The sequence below is a fragment of the Lynx rufus genome, unplaced genomic scaffold (genome assembly GCF_022079265.1).
Source record: "Lynx rufus isolate CCGP_SWC_20201006 ecotype Redwood Valley unplaced genomic scaffold, mLynRuf1.p SCAF_5, whole genome shotgun sequence".
Classification (NCBI taxonomy): domain Eukaryota; kingdom Metazoa; phylum Chordata; class Mammalia; order Carnivora; family Felidae; genus Lynx; species Lynx rufus.
In genome coordinates this window covers 91,358,752-91,378,196 of record NW_025814867.1, presented here as the reverse complement: position 1 = coordinate 91,378,196, position 19,445 = coordinate 91,358,752, and the positions used below count along the sequence as shown (strand labels likewise).

The 19,445-nt window shown below is 35.3% G+C and overlaps 2 protein-coding genes across 3 annotated transcripts in view; both read left to right on the top strand.

Annotated features, from left to right (window-relative positions):
• Positions 1 to 7,140, top strand: part of EAF2 (ELL associated factor 2) — a 36,666-nt gene extending 29,526 nt beyond the window's left edge. Inside the window, exons 5-6 of the mRNA XM_047099581.1 lie at positions 954 to 1,214; positions 6,072 to 7,140. Of these exons, the coding sequence (XP_046955537.1) occupies positions 954 to 1,214; positions 6,072 to 6,118 (308 nt within the window). The 3' untranslated portion in view covers positions 6,119 to 7,140. The remainder of the gene's footprint in view (positions 1 to 953; positions 1,215 to 6,071) is intronic.
• Positions 7,141 to 15,161: 8,021 nt separating this feature from the next.
• SLC15A2 (solute carrier family 15 member 2) overlaps positions 15,162 to 19,445 on the top strand; it is a 35,371-nt gene continuing 31,087 nt past the window's right edge. The window contains exons 1-3 of one of the 2 annotated variants that reach the window (XM_047100008.1): positions 15,162 to 15,299; positions 17,326 to 17,413; positions 18,008 to 18,149. In XM_047100008.1, the coding sequence (XP_046955964.1) occupies positions 15,162 to 15,299; positions 17,326 to 17,413; positions 18,008 to 18,149 (368 nt within the window). The remainder of the gene's footprint in view (positions 15,300 to 17,325; positions 17,414 to 18,007; positions 18,150 to 19,445) is intronic. The other variant, XM_047100009.1, reaches the window with a different exon arrangement.

Sequence of the window (19,445 nt, the reverse complement as noted above, 5' to 3'; positions counted from 1 at the left end):
GGTGCAGACCAGCATCACCCAGCTCTTTGGTGTAAAGGCTAAGCTTGGTCAGGGAGGGGTTGGCCTAAAGGGCAGAGGTAATATCCTTGCAACACGCCTCTGTGAGGACCCTGTTGTCCAGCCTGACCACCTCAAATTGCTGAATCAGAGAGGCAGGAGCTCTGTCCACCCAGCATCACTCAGCTGTTCACGCTGAATGTCCAGATTCCTGGTTCAAGGCAAAGTGGTTTTTTTGGCTGAGCCACTTTATGCCAGGGACAGAAGCCTGTTGTACATTTAAATGTATACAATTTTGTCAATTATATGTCAAAAAAGCTGAAAAAAAAAAGAAATTCATCTGTAGGTATTGCATTGCATTATATATATTTTAGGATAAGAGGAGTTGGAGGATTGTCTCTGCAAAAATAGATTTTCATTTTTATAGTTTTAAGTTTTCACATTCTTTATTTTATTTGAATTACATACATATTTAAGTATAATGGTATAAAAATGTAGTATTTCGATTTAGGCACTGCCTATGTCTTTTCATTTTTCCCAACATTGAAGTATGGCTTGTTTTGGTGGTAGAGGAGCTTTTTAAATAAAATGCTTTAGGGGTGCCTGGGTGGCTCAGTCAGTTAGGTATCTGACTTCAGCTCAGGTCATGATCTCAAAACTCATGGGTTTAAGCCCCACTTTGGGCTGTGTGCTGATGGCTCAGAGCCTGGAGCCTGCTTCAGATTCTGTGTCTCCCTCTCTCTCTACCCCTCCCCCACTCACATTGTCTCTCTCAAAAATAAATAAACATTTTAAAAAATTTAAGTAAAATGCTTTAAATGCTCTAAATGTATATATATATCTCATTTATTCCTCATCAACAGTCTCTTAGAAGCTAACACATTCAAAATTTACTTTATTTAATATCTATGTTTAATATTATTTATTTAACCTATTAATTTCTGCTTTATTTTCAGAACTGAAGGCAGAAGCTAGTCTAATGGACCAGATGAGTAGTTGTGATAGTTCATCGGATTCCAAAAGTTCATCATCTTCAAGTAGTGAGGATAGTTCCAGTGACTCAGACGATGAAGAGTGCAGATCCTCTCCTTCTGATCCAGGGACTTTTATCTCAGGACATCCTGTCATGTCTACCATGCCACAGTGCAGGATTCCTGATATGGATGCTGGCCGGAATAGATCTCATGACAACAGTGGCCTTCTGATGAGTACTTTAAGTGAGTATATGTAAATATGAGTAATTGGAAAAGTAAGAATTCACTGTGGAGCCATAGTGATTATGATCTAAAATTTGGATTAAAAGAATAAAACTCTTACTTTATTCATTTGGTACTATGGTTAATCATTACCTGTTTGTTGAATCATTCCCTTCCTTTTGACACTGTGACATTGTGTCTTATTGGTTTTTCTCCTGTCTCTCTCGATACTTTTCTCTGTCTCCTTTGCCAGTTTAGAATCTGCTCCTCTCATTAGAGCTGGAGTTCCCCAAGCAAGGCTTAATTCTAGGCCCTCTTTCCTTTTTCCACATTCTTTCCCTAGGTAATCTCCTCCATATTTTTGTTGTAATCAATACTTACATATAGATAACTCGTAAATTTGCATCTCTGACCTGGTCCTCTGAGCTCTAGAAACAGATAGGTCCAACACCATCTTTCAGGAAAGGCATTCCAAATTCACTTTGTCCAAAAACCAACTTATAATCATTGGCTCACTGTGTTTCCTCTTAGTGAAAGGCAGGATTCATAATAATACAATCCAGAAGCCTAATTGTATATAAGGATTTACTTCCTCTACCTTTTTGTAGCATAGTCAATCCATCATCAAGTCCTATTTATTTTACCTCCTTAATATTTCTCAAATTCATCTACTTCTCTGCATCTCCACTGCTATTACTCTAGTTCAACTTACCGTATTTCTTGCATTTCACTCTGCAGTGATGTTCCAACTGGTTCACCCCCTTATCTACTCAAACCCAGTTTTGATCCATTATGTATATTGTAGCCATATTGCTCTTTTCATAATTCAAATATAATCTGTCACCCCTCCTGCTTTAAACTTTTCAATGACTAGTACAGTTGAACCTTAAGCAACACAGGTTTGGACACTGCAGGTCCACTTTACATGGTTTTTTTTTAATAGATTTTTTTTTCAGTACTGTAAATGTATTTTCTTTTCCTTATAATTTTCTTAACATTTTCTTTACCTTGATTTATTATAAGAATATAGTATATAACACATATAGTAGTATATAGCATACAAAACATGTGTTAATTAACTACTTATATTATTGGTAAGGCCTCTGGTCAACAGTAGTTACGTTGTTGCCGAATGAAAAGTTATATACAGGCTTTTCACAACAGAGGGTCATCTCCCCTAACCACTCCCGCATCAAGTGTCATTTGTAATTTCTTCTATGGTAGAGACAAAACATCTTAACATAATGGTCTTGCTTTTTTTGTTCTAGTAACATTTACCTAATTTTTGCCAATATACTCAAACCTTTCACCCATATCAGGGCCCTTAAACACTGCTGTTCATTCGGCTAGAAACACTTCCTTCTTTTCATGTAGTTAACTTTTTCTCCTTTAGATTACAGTTCACACTGTAATGTGTAAAGACACACTTTGTCAAGGATACCTTCCTGACAAGGTCAGATCCTCCTTTTTGCAGAACTTCAGAGCAATATCTTGCTTATGTCAATTTTCATAATTATAAATTTATATCTTTTGTGTGATTTGCTTTCTTCTGAAGTTTAAGCTGCAGGAGGAGACCAGTCTTGTTTATTTTTTCACTTAACATTGAGTACTAGCACCTAGCACACAACCTGATACATAGTAGATGCTCAATAAATACATTTATTTATTTATTTTTATTTTTTTAATGTTTTATTTATTTTTGAGACAGAGGGAGACAGAGCATGAGCAGGAGAGGGGCAGAGAGAGAGGGAGACACAGAATCCGAAGCAGGCTTCAGGCTCTGAGCTATCAGCACAGAGCCCGACTCAGGGCTCAAACTCACAAACCGTGAGATCATGACCTGAGCTGAAGTCAGTCAGATGCTTAACCGACTGAGCCACCCAGGCGCCCCACTCAATAAATACTTTTTAATAAAAGCATACAGGTTGATACTCTCAGGAGGGAAATGGGACTCTATGTGTATTTAAAGCTAATCTCACTGTGTTAATTAATAATGATAAAGAAAACGACTGACTCTAGCTAGCCGTATAACAGAACAGATCCAGTTTCATTCTTTTGCATATATTTGTCCAGTTTTCCCAGCACCATTTATTGAAGAGGCTATTTTTCCCCATTGTATATTCTTGCCTTCTTTGTCATGATTAATTGACCATATAAATGTGGAGTTATTTCTGGGCTGTCTATTCTGTTCCATTGATTTATGTGTCTATTCCTCTGCCAGCACCATACTGTTTTGATTATTATAGTTTTATAGTATATTTTGAAATCTTTAATGAATAAATTTAGAATTGAGAGGAGCAAGACACCATTCAACACACCATGTCAACAATTTTTATCTTTATTTAACTTGTTGAAATAAGGATTAGAAAGCATTCATATCACTAATATGTTTTCCAAAACAAATACAAAAATCTTTGTGAGGTAAAGATTTAAAATAAAGATATAACACTATTTCAAAAAGATATGTGCACCCTATGTTTTTGCAGCATTACTTACAACATTTAAAGTAACATTTAAAAAAATGTAAAGTCTTCTTTCAGTTTACATAATAGTTCATTAAATTTCAGTAAATTTTAAGTCTGTGCAAAAGAATAGTTTATAAAACTGAAATTAGGTTCCAGCCTTAAAATTACAAACAGGTCTTCCAGGTACATGAATATACTAGTGGACTTTGAAAAGCTTTGCACAATGTGGTAGAGTTCTTTATTGTGTAAGACTTGTTCCTACATTGTAATACATTTAGCATTCCTAAATTCCCCTCTCACTAAATGCCACTAACAATCTGCAAATCATCCAAACAACACTTCAAATAAATTTCTGTGCCATCTCTAAGGGATCAGTATTGCTGTCATTGAGAACCACTGGCTTAGGAATCTGAATGCATTTGCTATGGGTAAACTCTTTTTTCCAAGTCACAGTTACTATTTTGATTGAAAATATATTTCCTTTACTAGTATGTCATGTTCAAAGGCTAATCTGGATACCTTCAAGTCAACTGAATATTTTAACAGCACGGTGATACTATGCATATAACCCATACAGCATGAAGTCTATTACAAAAGTAGAACTCGGGACATTGGGGTTGACTTAAGAAACTCATACTATGGGGATCGTGTCAAGCTGAACATTCTTATGCCATACACTAGTTGTGTAATAAATGGAAACTTAATCCTTAAAAATTATAAAATGGTCATGCACAAAAGAAGCTTTAGCAGATTTCTTTATCAAATAATGTAATAGTTCTGGAGTTCATGCAGTGAACTGAGCTGTCTTGCAACAACTTATATATGGCCTAGAAACCACTTCTCTTAAACTGGGTATTAACTTCAAAATATGCCAGCTTTTTGTTGATTTTGGACTAGTTTAAAAATACAAGAATATTTTTAACCATTGTAATTTACTACCCAAATGATATTATCCAATTCCATACCTTCAAATAAACCCCTGCAGTCAGTGACTCCCAAATCTTTATTTCCAGCTCCAACCTCTACCATGTCAGACTTATATAGCCAATTGCCCATAGCATATATACTTGAAAATTTACTAGGTATCTCAAATGTGTCATGTTGAAAATTGAAGTTGTAATTTTTTCACATAATCTTGTTCCTCTGGTATTTCTCATCTCAGTAAATGATACCACCATCCAGTTGTTTAGATCAGAAATGTCAGGAGTCATTCTTCACTTTTCTCTTTCTCTCATGCCCTAAATCCAATACTTTTGATAGTCCTGTAAGTTCTATCTTTATATTTTAATCCTGACTGCTTAGCACCACCTCCACCTGAGCCACCTGAATCAAAGCCAGTATTATTTCTTATGTGAGAAACTCTGATACAATTATAGTGTATTATAGTGTATTCACTGATCTAAAACAGTTCAAGTCAATTGTCTGCTTAAAATTTTCTGATGACTCCCATTACATTTCAACCAAAACCCAAAGTTTTTATCATAACCTAGAAACCATGGTTTTCTGGACATCTTCCTGACCTCATTTCCTATCATTCTCTTCCTCATTCATTCCACTTCAGCCAGCAAACACAAGCATGCTTCTGCCTTAGGATATTTGTATTTCCTGTTCAGGCTTGACAGTACCTGCCCTCCTTCCACAGTTTTATGACTTTCTACATTTGGATCTCTGTTCAAATGTCACCCTTCAAGGAGGCCTACCTTCTGGACAGTACCTACTCTCCTTCCACATTTTTATGACCTTCTCTCTACATTTGGATCTCTGTTCAAATGTCATCCTTCAAGGAGACCTGCCAACAACTATCATATCTAAAATAGCACCTTCCACCACTCTTCCATCACTAATCTTCATTTTTTCATAGTATTTATCCCTACTTGACATCATATTATATATTTGTTTGTTTACTGTCTGTTTCCCCCACTGGAATATAAATTCCATTACTGTAAGCGCATTGATGAATTACAAAAGGAACCAATGATGAATTACTCTTAAAATATACTACTTAATGTTTTGACTGAATTTGATGTAAAAAAATTACGTAACTTTTTCACTCTTCAAAATGATGTAGGCTGATCTAAACCACATTTTTTTCTCATTTCCTGATGTAATTAAATCAGTGGGGTAAAAAGAAAAGTGGTGTTGGTATGTGAAAGAAGACTAAAAGAGATGCCAGGTAATACTAAAACTATGCTGAAGATTGATGTTTTCTTTACAAGCAATATTAATTTTTCAAATTACTAATGAAGTGACTAAATTATAGAATAAGCAATCTGATTATTAATGACAAAATGCTAACTAAATGGGATCACTCGGTGTTACATTTTGTATAATATTTATGTTCATCCAAAAATAAATATATTAAATATGAAAATATTAAATAATTACTACAGTTTTGCTATTTTTTTTATTTCAGGAAATGATTTGCAGCTGAGTGAATCAGGAAGTGACAGTGATGACTGAAGAAACTTTCAGCTATATATATAAAATTTGTAAGACGTGGGATAATTTATATTAAGAGTAAAAATTCCTAAGACTGAAGAAAATGTATCTTAACTTTTGATTATAAAAGAAATTAAATTTGATTCAGAATTTTCAGTTGATATGATATTTTTGACCTTTTCTGAGTACTAGCATTTTCATGTGCATTCCATTTCCAAGGTTTTACAGATGAGAAAACAGAATTTAGGTAATTTGCCCACATATTGTTAGTTGACAAGTGGCAGATCAGGTGTTCTAGAGTTCAAGTTCAATGCTCTGTTTTATCACACTGCTGTCTCCAATTGTTAAATGTCAAAACAATTTATTTATAATGGTTTTAATTGTATCTCTGAGCCTTTTATATATGATAATCCTTAGATTTTGGTTGAAAATATTTAAATTCTTAACAAAATTAAGCTATAATTTAGAATAAAAGTAAAGCTAGATAATTGTTTTAATGAAACTGTTTTTGTATCTCATAATATTTTTTTAATTTTGCTTTTGAGAGAAAAATAAGCAGTTAAGTGTTAAGTAGATAAATATTACATCTGTAGTATTTTTGAATTTGGGGGAAATGATAAATATTATAGTTGAAAGCCAATGACCATAGCAAGTTCTTTTTTTTTCTTTTTTTCTTTTTTTAAGTTCTTTTTTTTTAAATTAAACTTCACTTTTTAGAGAAGTTTTAGGTTCATAGCAAAATTGAGCAGAAAGTACAGAGAATTCTCATATACTCCCTGTTCCCCAACCTCCCCCACTATAAACATCCTGCACCAGAATGGTATGTTTTTACAATTGATGAATCTTACATTGACACATCATCACCCCAAGCCTATAGTTTGCATTAGAGTTCACTCTGCATTGTACATCCTATGGGTTTTACAGATGTATAGTGATATGTATCCACATTGTAGTAGTATACAAAATCATTTCGCTGCCCTAAAAATCCTGCACTCTGCCTGTTCATTTATTTCTCCCCCACCCCCAACCCCTGGCAGCCACTGATCTTTTTACTGTCCCCTTAGTTTTGCCTTTTCCAGCATGTCATAAAGTTAGAATCATACAGTATGCTGCCTTTTCAGATTGACTTCTTTCACTTAAATATCCATTTAAGTTTCCTCCATTTTTCATGGCTTGATAGTTCATTTCCTTTTAGTACTGAGTAAACATGATATTGTCTGGATGTATCAAAGTTTACTTATTCACCAACCTACTGGAAGAATTTTCCTTGCTTCCAAGTTTTGGCAATTCAAGTTGAATAAAATTTTTTCATAATTACCTCTTACCATGGGAATTTTGTAGTTTATTTTTTTTTAAATCCTTACGTTTTGGTTTTAATCTCTCCTACTTTCTTCTCTCTCTCTCCCTTCTTCTCTCTTCAGCTAATCTATTTGTATATTCATTTTTATATCTTTTTTATTCATCAATACTTATCTAGAAATACAGCTGTATCATTTATTACTTAACTAAAGCAAGCTCAAAGAATATTACTCAGCCATCAGAAAGAGTGAAATCTTGCCATTTGCAACAATGTGGATGGAGCTTGAGTGTATTATGCTAAATGAAGTAAGTCAGTCAGAGAAAGACAAATACCATATGATTTCACTCATATGTGGAATTTAAGAAACAAAACAGATGAACATACAGGAAAAGAAAAGAGAGAGAGAGAAACTATAAAAGACTCTTAACTATAAAGAACAAACTGAGGGTTGATGAAGAGAGGGAGGTGCAGGCTGGGCTAAATGGGGGATAAGCATTAGAGAGAGATTTGTGATGAGCACTGGGTATTGTATGTAAGTAATGAATCACTAATTCTACACCTGAAACCAAGTTTACCATGTATATTAACTAACTAGAATTTAAATAAAAACTTGAAAAAAAATAAAACAAGCTTGAATATTTAAAGTAGCTAGTAAAACAAGAATATCATTCTAACATAGGAATACAAATTATAATGGTTTTTGCTGAAAGTCGTTATGCTGAGATTTCTTTGACTAGTGTTTACTCTATCAGAAATGAGTACATGGTGGTATGAGCTGATAATGCTGGCTACATTAACAGTATGTTCTCAAACTATACCTCTTGCAATCAAAACAACTCATCCTCTCTTCCCCCTATTATTTCCCCTGTAAATGAAACACGTTCTTAAAGACTTTTTTTTTATAGTGTGAATACCTAGAGTATCATTCTCTATACCCTTTAAGGATAAATATAAGTACAATAAAACCTTGGTTTGCAAGCATAATTAATTCTGGAAATATGCTTATAATCCAAAGCATTTGCATATCAAAGTGAATTTCCCCATAAGAATAATGGAAACTCAGATGATTCGTTACACAACCCAAACTATTCATATAAAAATTATTACAATACTGTAATACAAAATAATAAAGAAAATATAAAATATACAGAAAAATAAACAAATTAACCTGCACTTACTTTCGAAAACCTTCATGGCTGGTGTGAGGGAGACAAAAGAGAAGAGGGTTATTGTATAGGATGAATTTGACTGTCACTAACAGAATCACTGCTATCTATTGGCTCAATGGAATCTTTTTCTTTTCATACAGCTTTAACAGGGAACCTATCCAATGACAAGTACTTGCTTTTGCCTCCTTTTGAGGATTTCACAGAAATGTGATATTGCATTGATGATCACCCACAATCCCGCAGCAAGAGAAAGAGAAGAACCATTGGCTTAGTTGTGATCATGTCACATTTTACGTCATGTACTACTCATATTGGAAGACATCTCTTGTTTACCAAGTTAAAATTTATTAGAAATGTTTGCTCATCTTGCGGAACACTTGCAGAACAAGTTACTCACAATCCAAGGTTTTACCGTAGTTTAAAGAGGAATGAAATAATATCTCCCATGCCTCCGTACCTCCTCTTTGGATGTGTTTTCAGACATTGAAATGCAGGGAGCTATGGATGAGACAGATTCTCAGATATGAGGTTCTCTGTCAGAATCATCTGACGATCCTGACATGATGCCAAGTAAATATCTTTTCCCCATCTTCATTGAGATATAATTGACATATAACATTGATAAGTTTAAGGTGTACAAAGTGATGATTTGATACACATATATATTATGAAATTAATACTACAATAAGGTTAGTTGACATAAGGACATGTCATGTTACTTTACCTGTTCTGAATGGTTTGATGAAAATGATGATGATATAAGCATGCAAGTAGGAAAAGTAAGTTGGCTACAAAGGAACAAAAATCAATGGGTTTGAACCATTCCATAATACTATGCTAAAACACTAAAGTTGGGAAAGCTGCACCTGCACAAGGATATGAGTGTGACCTATAAATAGTTTATGCATTAAATATCATCCATAATTTGGTAAGAAAGCATTCTTAGACATGCCAGAATTTGCGAATTATATCATTCACATATAATTCCTATACTTTCCAATTTGTTAAGAGATGGGTCAAAATTAAGAACTCAAGAATGGAAAAAACAATTCATTGAATCATTATTTATAATAGCCAAGATATGAAAACAACCTAAGTGTTCATTGATGGATGAATGGTTAAAGAAGATGTGCACATACATAATGGACTACTACTGAGCCACAAATAAAGAATGAAATCTTGCCATTTGTAGGAACATGGATGGGCCTTGAGTGTATTAAGTGAAATAAATCAGAGAAAGACAAAAAAAAAAAAAGAATGGAAAAAAAAACATCATATTCTAAGAAGGTTGATAGCTCTCCTACCCACCCTGCCCTCATGAAGGGGACTCACTCAGTTTGTGGGAGTAGGGGACATTCATGCCCTGCAACATTTTGTGAGGAAGTGACCTCACAGATGCTGGCCAGTGCAGAAGAGCCAAGAGCTTAGCCCTACTAGCCTGAGGTTGTAATCCTAATTAGGGCAATGACATTTGAGAATAGGCTATGTGCATGCACCAAGCTATTCACACACTCCTGACTAACCCTAGGGCTATGTACATGTGCATAAGACACTGAAAAGGGCCTGATGAAAAGCAAAATCTGGAAAGACTTGAAAACAGCCTGAACTTTGGACACACTCTCCCATACATACAGATCCATCAGCAAAGGACAAAGCCTTAGTGATTCAAAATGTTTGACTTATGAACTCTGCCCAGTCTTGGACTTTTCTGAGTAAAACATACTGCTTCACTTCCACTTTCCAAATCTCACTCAGGCCTTTCTGGCCTAGACCCATCTAAAGAATATGATTCTTGGAAACACGTTCCTAGTTTAAACAAACTTGACAATAAACAACCTAAAAACTGGGAGCAACTCAAATGTCCATCAACACAAGAAGAAGGAAATGAACTGTGGCATATTTGTACAGTGAATTCTACTGAACAATAGGAAAAAAAAAACTTGTCACAGACAACGAAATAGACGAGTCTCACAGTCAAACACAAAGAATACAAATAGTATTACTCCATCTATGTGAAATTCAAAACTGACAAAACAAATCTATGGTGATAAGTCAGAATAGTGATTACTTTGGGGAAGGAGGGTTTGGCTGGGAGACAGAAGGGAAGCAGCAAGTATTATTCTAGCACTGAGGTGCTAGAAATACATATACATATTTTATATTAAGTGGGTGATGGTTGTGTAGTGTAAAAAAAATTACATTTTGTAATGTAAAAAAATGGAGTTTTACACTTAAGATTTGTGCATTTTAGATTATACTTAATTTTAAAAGTCCAAAAAACAATATCAATAGAAAAAATATTTGCAATGCATAATAATATTATTATAATATGAATGGCAGACCATTAATATCAATAAATATAGATTTTATAAACTTACAAGAAGGGGTAAAACAACTCGCTAAGACAATGAGCAAAGGAAATGGATAGGCAGTTCTAAAAATTATAAAAACATACATTTTTAGCAATCTCACTTCTAGATATTTATCCTTTAGATATATTTGACTTACATAAAAGGTTATTATGACAGTATTATTAAAAATAGGAAACTCAAGGGGCGCCTGGGTGGCGCAGTCGGTTAGGCGTCCGACTTCAGCCAGGTCACGATCTCGCGGTCCGTGAGTTCGAGCCCCGCGTCAGGCTCTGGGCTGATGGCTCGGAGCCTGGAGCCTGTTTCTGATTCTGTGTCTCCCTCTCTCTGTGCCCCTACCCCGTTCATGCTCTGTCTCTCTCTGTCCCAAAAATAAATAAACGTTGAAAAAAAAAATTAAAAAAAAAAAATAGGAAACTCAAAACAACCTGGATATGCATCTTTTAGTTAGTGATTTTTGGAGTTATTTATATAGCCTGGACACAAATCCTTTGACAGATATATGTAATATGAATATTTTCTTGCACTCTATGAGTTGAATTTTCACTCTTAATGCGTATTTTGGTGAACAAAACTTCTTAATTTTAATACTGTCCAACATATCAATTTTTTTTCTTTTATGGTAATGTATTTTTATGTCTTATTTAAGAAATCTTGGCATATGCCACAGAGAACATCCCACAGAGAACACAGAGATGTTCTCCTATGTTTTCCTCTAAAAGCTTTATTTTTAAAAAGCAGATCCACAATCTATATAGAATTGTTTTTTACCTATGGTGTAAGATAAGGGTTACAATTAATTTTTTCCATATGGATATCCAGATTGTGTTTATTTATTGAAAACCATTTCCTCCACTGCACCGCAGTGTCATCTTTGTCATTAATGATATCTCAGCACACGTGTATGTCTTCTGAACTCTGTTTTGTTCCATTGTTGTCTTACCTAGCTTGGTGTTGATTCCACGGTGTTATAATTATTATAGTTTTATAACAGGTCTTATATTGGGTAGCGCAAGTCCTCCACTGCCATTTGTCAAGACTGCCTTTGCTCTTCTTGGCTTTTTGCATCCCTCTATAAATTTTTTAAATGAACTTGTCATGTTCTACACTCACAAAACCTATTGGGATTTTGTATTGAAACAATAGGTTGATTTGGAATATTGACATCTTTATAACATGAACTTTCTAAGTCATGAGCATTGTATGTGTCTTCATACATAAATCTAAATACATCTAAATACATATTTAGATCTTCTTTAATTTCTTTCAATAGCGTTCTATAGTGTTTAACGTTGACGTCTTGGACATTTTCATTAGATTTATTGCTAGGTATTTTTATGCAATTATAGCTAATATCACTTTTTAAATTCCCTTTTCCATTTGTTTTTGCTGATATTTAAGTATGATTTATTTCTGTGTACTGACTCTATATTCATACACCTTGTTTAACACGTTCTCTTGTAATTTCATATTTGTCTCCTCTCTCTGACTATATCAGTATTTATTATTTTACAGCTTCAGTCTCCTTTCTAAATATGAGTGTAAAATATCACTGCTGTCATAATCACTGAGACCCCAAATATTTTTCACTCTTATCACTGATATTTCAGATTCTTCCACTGCCATTATCTCTTTTGTGTCTGAAGAGTTTGTGCTGATTTCTATTCAGGAATTGCTTTCTCTTTGATTTTTTCTTTTTATTCTTCTGTCTGATTTCAACTTAGCAAAAATGAGACATCTTGATATATGATAGAAAGGGCTCTAGAATAGGCCACAGGAAGCTAGAGTTCTAGTCCTTGTTCTGTCCCTTCTGAGTTCTTTCATAATATTCTGTAAGCTAGGCTGGGAGAGGGATTTCAAACCAGTGTTCCCTAAATTCCTGTCATAAGAATTATTAGAGGTGCTTATTAAAAACAGAGGTTCTTCAATCCCTACTCAAATCTATTGAAAAAGAATTTTCAAGAAAAAGGCCTGCAAATCTGTGTGTGTGTACACGTGCATACATATATACATAGGAATTGTTCTGATATATATAGAAACATTATATATATGAATGAAAAAATATACATATGAATGAATTACCCAACATCACTGTCACCATCAGGGAAGTTTAGTTTACATAGGACAAGATTAAGATTCCCTCCATCTGTGATATTATTTGATTTTATGAATCTTAGCATTGTATTGCCATAATCAAAAGAAGAATTTCATCTAAAGAAGAAGGAGGAGGAGGAGGAGGAGGAGAAGGGGAAGAAGAGGAAGAGGGGGAAGAGGGGGAAGAAGAAGAAGAAGAAGAAGAAGAAGAAGAAGAAGAAGAAGAAGAAGAAGGAGAAGAAGAATCAGGGGTGCCTGGGTGGCTCAGTCGGTTAAGTGTCCGACTCTTGATTTCAGTTCAGGTCAAGATCTCACAGTTCATGAGTTTGAGCCCTACATCGGGCTCTGCGCTGATAGGATTCTTCTTTCCCTCTCACTCTGCCCCTCCCCTGCTGGCTCTTGGGATTCTTCTTTCCCTCTCACTCTGCCCCTCCCCTGCTGGCTCTCTCTGAAAATAAATAAATAAACATTAAAAAGAAAGAAGTATCAGAAAACCGATGCCAATACTCTGAAGTTTGGTATTTGGAGTACCTAAGAGCACAAATAAATCAGAGCATTGCATCTACAGGTGCATTACATCTCTAGGTGCTCTGCCAGATCAAATGCTATTCTTAGAGGTATATGGCTGGAGCAGGGGGAGCCATTGATATAATCAGATCTTCAAGGCATCTTAAGGCTAACTTGACTAGTAACTTATGACTGTTTTGCATCCAGAGTTATAACCAACCTAGGTCAGGAAAAGCAATACTTTTTGAAAGAACAACTACAGCTTAATCATTAATGCCACAGTCCAAAATGAAGCTGAACTCTGGGTAAAGGTTGGTGGGAAAGAAGGGCGATGCGGAGTATAATAGAAGCTGAGAAGACATGATCAAAGTCTGAGATAGAGTTTAGAGAGGGAAGGGTAGAGTTTATTCTGGCTTTATTTGTCAACAAATTACTCATAGAGGTAATGTATATGTGCTGCCGAAGCGAGCACTCATAGAGGTAATGTAAGAATTCCGCAAGACATAGAGTTCTAGGTTCTCTCTTATATTCTCAAATAAAATAATTAATTCTCCTGTTTTCTGACCTTCTTGTTAGTTTTATCCTCATTTTTCTTATAGCTCTCTCAGTTTTCTTTTTTCTTTTCACTAACAACTGGAAGGGCATCATACATTTTTGTTCCCCATTGACTTACTGTATAAAATACATCTATCATCATCACTAAGTATTGATGAAAATCGTGATTGCAATCATATCTAGAAAGTGACCAGTTCATAATTTTTGCTCAGATTGAATTTCCTTTATTCATAAAATGATGGGTTCATCCTGAAGTGATGAAAACACAAGGACTGAATTTAGTGAAGAAGAGTGATTTCCAAATGTACATCACCAACCCTTTTCTCTGACTTTCGTTAGCTCCACCTCTTTAACTGTTTATAGGATAGTTCTAGTTGAACTTCATTATGTTGAAAACCAAAATCAACATCTTTTCTACATTTCCAAATTCAATTTCGTGATTACTTTCTGTCTCCAGTGCATTTCAATTCCCCTATATTCCTACATTTCCATTTCCATATACCCTCCATTCCTGAATAATGTCCATAGGCATTACTGATATGAATCTCCCATCTCTCATGGCAGTTAAAATTCCAGACCTGCCATTTACTGACCACACGACTTTGGACAAATTACTCAACCTCTTGGGACATTAGTTCCTATAAAATGGGGATTGTACTAAGAATTAAAATATAGATAGATAGATAGATAGATAGATGGATAATACATATGTAATACATATATATTATTGTTGGCCATAATAGATGTTCAATAAATGGCAGCTATTGTGATCCTGAAATCAATCTATACTTGAGGCATGGTATTCTTAGCTATTTTGCACTCTTTTGCAATTCTCCAGCATTGTCTTGCCCCATCTTGTGATGTGTTCTTCTTACTTCCTCAAGTTCTTTTATTTAATCATTATTTTGAACTAGCCTCTGAGACCCAACCCTTTCTTTTCCCATAGCTGTGTGCTTTGCTTTTGGTCAGGCAGCTGCTGAAGCTGACACCCACAGGGTTAAACCTAGTCCACTCCCATTGCCCGTTTTCACAGTAGGCTGGCAGCTGTCCCAACTTCCTACCGAAGCCAAATGCTTGAGAAGAGAGAGACTAAGGAGCCAGCTATGAATCCCTTCCAGAAAAATGAGTCCAAGGAAACTCTGTTTTCACCTGTCTCCACTGAAGAGGTACCACCTCAACCCCTCAGCCTCCCAAAGAAGCCACCTCCGGTGAGTCCCCAGATTTAATTCAGCTTCTGACAGGAACAGACTTGCTCTTTTGGTTCTTCTTGGCTTCTGGAGTGTCAGGCTGAGCTGTATTAGGGTATCAAAAACTATTCTCACTTGGAATTAGAATTAACCTGAAAACCAAATCTAACCAGAAGTTTTCTTTACTTAGGAGAAGAAGCAGTAGGAAGAGGTAGTGAGATTTCTTCAGCTGGGATACAAGACTTTGCTGTATCTCATTGTATATTCTGAGTTTCTCTGGGGTGAAAAAAGAAGCAATTTGAATATCCAGGGAAACTTGGCAAGCATTCTTGCCTGGAGAACTGTGTGTAATTGTTCTTTCTTTACCAGTATAAAAACTCAGCCCTTCGTTCCCCCTGGATTCAGAGTCTTATGCTGGACACCAAGGAAAGTTTTAGAATAGATGCAGTGTCTGTTATTATGTGTGCCAGTTTACAGTGGGAAACAGGGCAGAGAAACAAAGAAGTAATAATGTTTGCATTATATACTTGTGAAACACTTCCAAATTCGTTATCTCATTCAACCTTCATATCAAAATCCTGTAAGTGGAGAGGATATAGTAATAATAGCCAATATTTACTGAGTTCTCACTATGTGCCAAGAGGTGGTAGTATTCCTATTTCTTTGGAATAATGAAAGTAAACATAAAAACAGGTATAGTAGTATGTCCAGAGTTAATATGTTAACACAGCCAGTGACGGTATTACATAGCTAGTAAAGTGTATTAACTAAACTCTAGGCTGTATAATTCTCAAGTTGTGAGATGGGAAAGTAAGAAGCTTTTTAGCAAGTTAATATATTAATATATATTAATATTTAGGAGCGTTGTTTATATCCATCTATATAGGTAAAAAAAATGAAAACATTAATTTATTACTTCATCTATTTATTTAGTTATATCTCTTCTGGTCCCAGAAAATTTAAGGCTGCTTACAAAGATGCATGTTATTTCTTATGAAATAAGAGGCAATATAAATTTCATGATGAGATTTGACTGTCCAAAGTACAGGTATCTCCCTCCCCACCTCATGTAAGTTGGGCAATCATAATGGGTAAGGATTTGAAATTAAACATGACATTCCTTATATACTGACTGATACAGCATATAGTCCTTTTAATGTCCAACAGGATTAACAAGAAATGTTATAGAATGACTTTCATAGGAAGAGTGGACATTTAATGTTATAAGATTTAAGAACTCTCTAAGTTCAAGGTGATCAATCAGCTTACCTTTAGGAATCTAGCTGGACTCTGAGCCTGGTTCCACCAGGCTCTGAATGGTAAGCCATCATATTGCCAGGATCCTCCCGGTATCATGAACAGGGAAGGTGGGAACAAGAGAGGTTAGTTCAAACAGTAGAACTAAGGAGGTTATTGACCTCTAAAAGTAACTGCTTCGGGGGCGCCTGGATGGCTCAGTTGTTTAAGCATTCAATTCTTGGTTTCAGCTCAGGTCATGATCTCAGTTTCATGAGTTCAAGCCCCATGTTGGGAGAAATACCACTGGCAGCACGGAGTCTGCTTAGGATTCTCTCTCTCCTCTCTGCTCCTCCCCGACTCGTGCTCTCTCTCTCAAAATAAATAAATAAACTTTAAGAAAAGTACCCATTTAAATGTAACTGCTTGGATGTCAAATGCTCTATAGGCTAATTCTTTGTTCTGCTCTTAGAAATAAGTATGATTATTCTCCTACTCAGAGGCCCAGGCTTTTCAGTTGCTTGTAGGTAGATGGGAGGTCCTGGTATGTAGGGTCAAGGAATGTCTGAGCAGTTCCATGTTAAATGAATGAGGAACAAAGTAATATTCAAAATAGCTTCTATTACTCCTAAGTCAGCAATGCAAGTACTTTTTAGTGTGATAATAGCTGTTTCATGAAGAGTAGGGGCCTTTGCTTCACATTACCTATCATGGTGATTTCAAGTAAATGAATTTGTCTGTCATAGAGCAATCTAGTGATTAAATAGAGGGGAAAAGCTCATGCTTGAACCACTGCCTTTTTATTTCATAGAAAATTTGTGGCTCCAACTATCCACTGAGCATTGCCTTCATTGTGGTGAATGAATTCTGTGAGCGCTTTTCCTATTATGGCATGAAAGGTAATTTTGTGTCCCAAATTCTTTCTCTTCTCCACTTACCCTCACCCCATGTTGGGAAACACGTGGTCTTCTTTATGTACTTATTTCCCTTATCCACACTTTCCACCTTTATCCATATTGATCTTTTCCTCTGGCAAACATTGCCAATGAATATTGCATGGGATTTCACCTAGTGACAAGCCAAGAACAGAAAGGCCTTACAGATACCAGAAAACAGTCTGTAAGAATATAAGTGTGAAAACTTCCTTCTGTTTTCATGCATGTTTCTCAGGTCTATGAACAGACCTGTTTCTCAGGTCTATTGTTGAGAAGGAGAAGGCCGTGACATTGGAAGCATCTTTGGGATTGGCTTAAATGCTATGTATGTACATGGACTTAAGGGAGAAATATCACATTTGTACACTAAGCATAGCCTCATTCACTCCCACAATGTCCATGGTCCCTGCTTCTACTGCCTGATGGTCACTCCTCAGTCACTTCACTGATAGTAGTGTTGAAGGTCAAGATCACCTTCAAAGACCAGAGCTGAAATACACTTCTCCATAAATCATTTTAATGTATCTGTCTTGTTTTCTTTATCCCTTTTCACCTCAGCTGTGCTGACCCTGTATTTCCTGTATTTCCTGCACTGGAATGAAGACACCTCCACATCTATATACCATGCCTTCAGCAGCCTCTGTTATTTCACTCCCATCCTGGGAGCAGCCATTGCTGACTCATGGCTGGGAAAATTCAAGTAAGGAAGATGGGCGGTCACATCCCCACATTGCAGATTAATTGTGCAGAGATTTTTCCACTTCTTGCTGCTTGCTTCCAAGCAAAAATATACTTGTGTCATCCATGAAAAATATGTATCTTTTTAAGATTGACAACACAGAAAGACTATCTCTCTTCATTATCAATTTTCTTCCATTTTTTTTTGCATCCTTTTCAATCAGGAATTGTTTTATTTTTATTTTCCTTAAATCTAATTTTAATCTCCCATTCTATAGTTTAAGACCAATTCTTGTTATAATCTCAGGGATGATAAAGATTGCTACCCACCAGAAAATTTATAATTTTAGAGACCTCTCCATCTCTTCTCCAGAGCGAATCATCCCAACTCCTTTAGTATATTCTTATGAGTCCCCCTTTTTAGCTGTTTTACTGTTTCTTTTCTCTAAACTCTTTCTGTGGTTTGTTTCTTAAGAATATAGTATTTTCATGAATTACACTGATGGTCTATTCAGTTCTGCGACTTTTAAGTCTGAAAATAGCACCAAGAGACATTTATGGGATGTTATAGTTTCCCCTACAACATTATCCTCATAGGCTAGAAATGAATGGATCTTGGCTATCCATTGCCAACTTATTTTCTATGGCTTTGTCATCTATGGATTTGTCTTAATTAGTATTTCTCGAAGAGCATTTTGTTGAAATTGGTTGATAGGATACAATGAGTGTAATATAGGAAGATAAAGCTCTCATGGTCAAATAAGTTTGGAAAATGCTAGGCTGAACAAAGTTAAAAAGATTTCTTTACTGCATGACTTCTTATAGCCTTTAACATGCTAATACACACTGTACAATTTCCAAGAAATTGTTATGTTATGTTATGTAGTGATTATGTTATGCTGTGTTATGGTATGTAGTAATTCCCAAACTTATTTCACCATGGAATTTTTTTTTCAGGATATTTTGTGGACCTAGTATTCCAAGGAATCCTCTCTAGTAAACATTGGTTTATATCTCACTTGGCTTGTATATATTCATTGTTCTAAAGTGTTTACTTAGCATTTAATATATAACTATAACCATAACACAGTAGTGAATACAGTTTCTTGACTTGAGAGAAAGATGGTGGATTATGTTTGCTACTTATGTAATATTGGTTACCAAGTCCATCCAGATAGGAAATTGGTACTATATGCAGAATAAAAAGTATAAGTCATGACCTTTACTCAGTTATAGAATAAAAGACTCCCATAAATGCCCTAGTACTTTTATTTATTTTTAAAATGACTTCCTTTAAAATTGAAGCATGGATATGGCT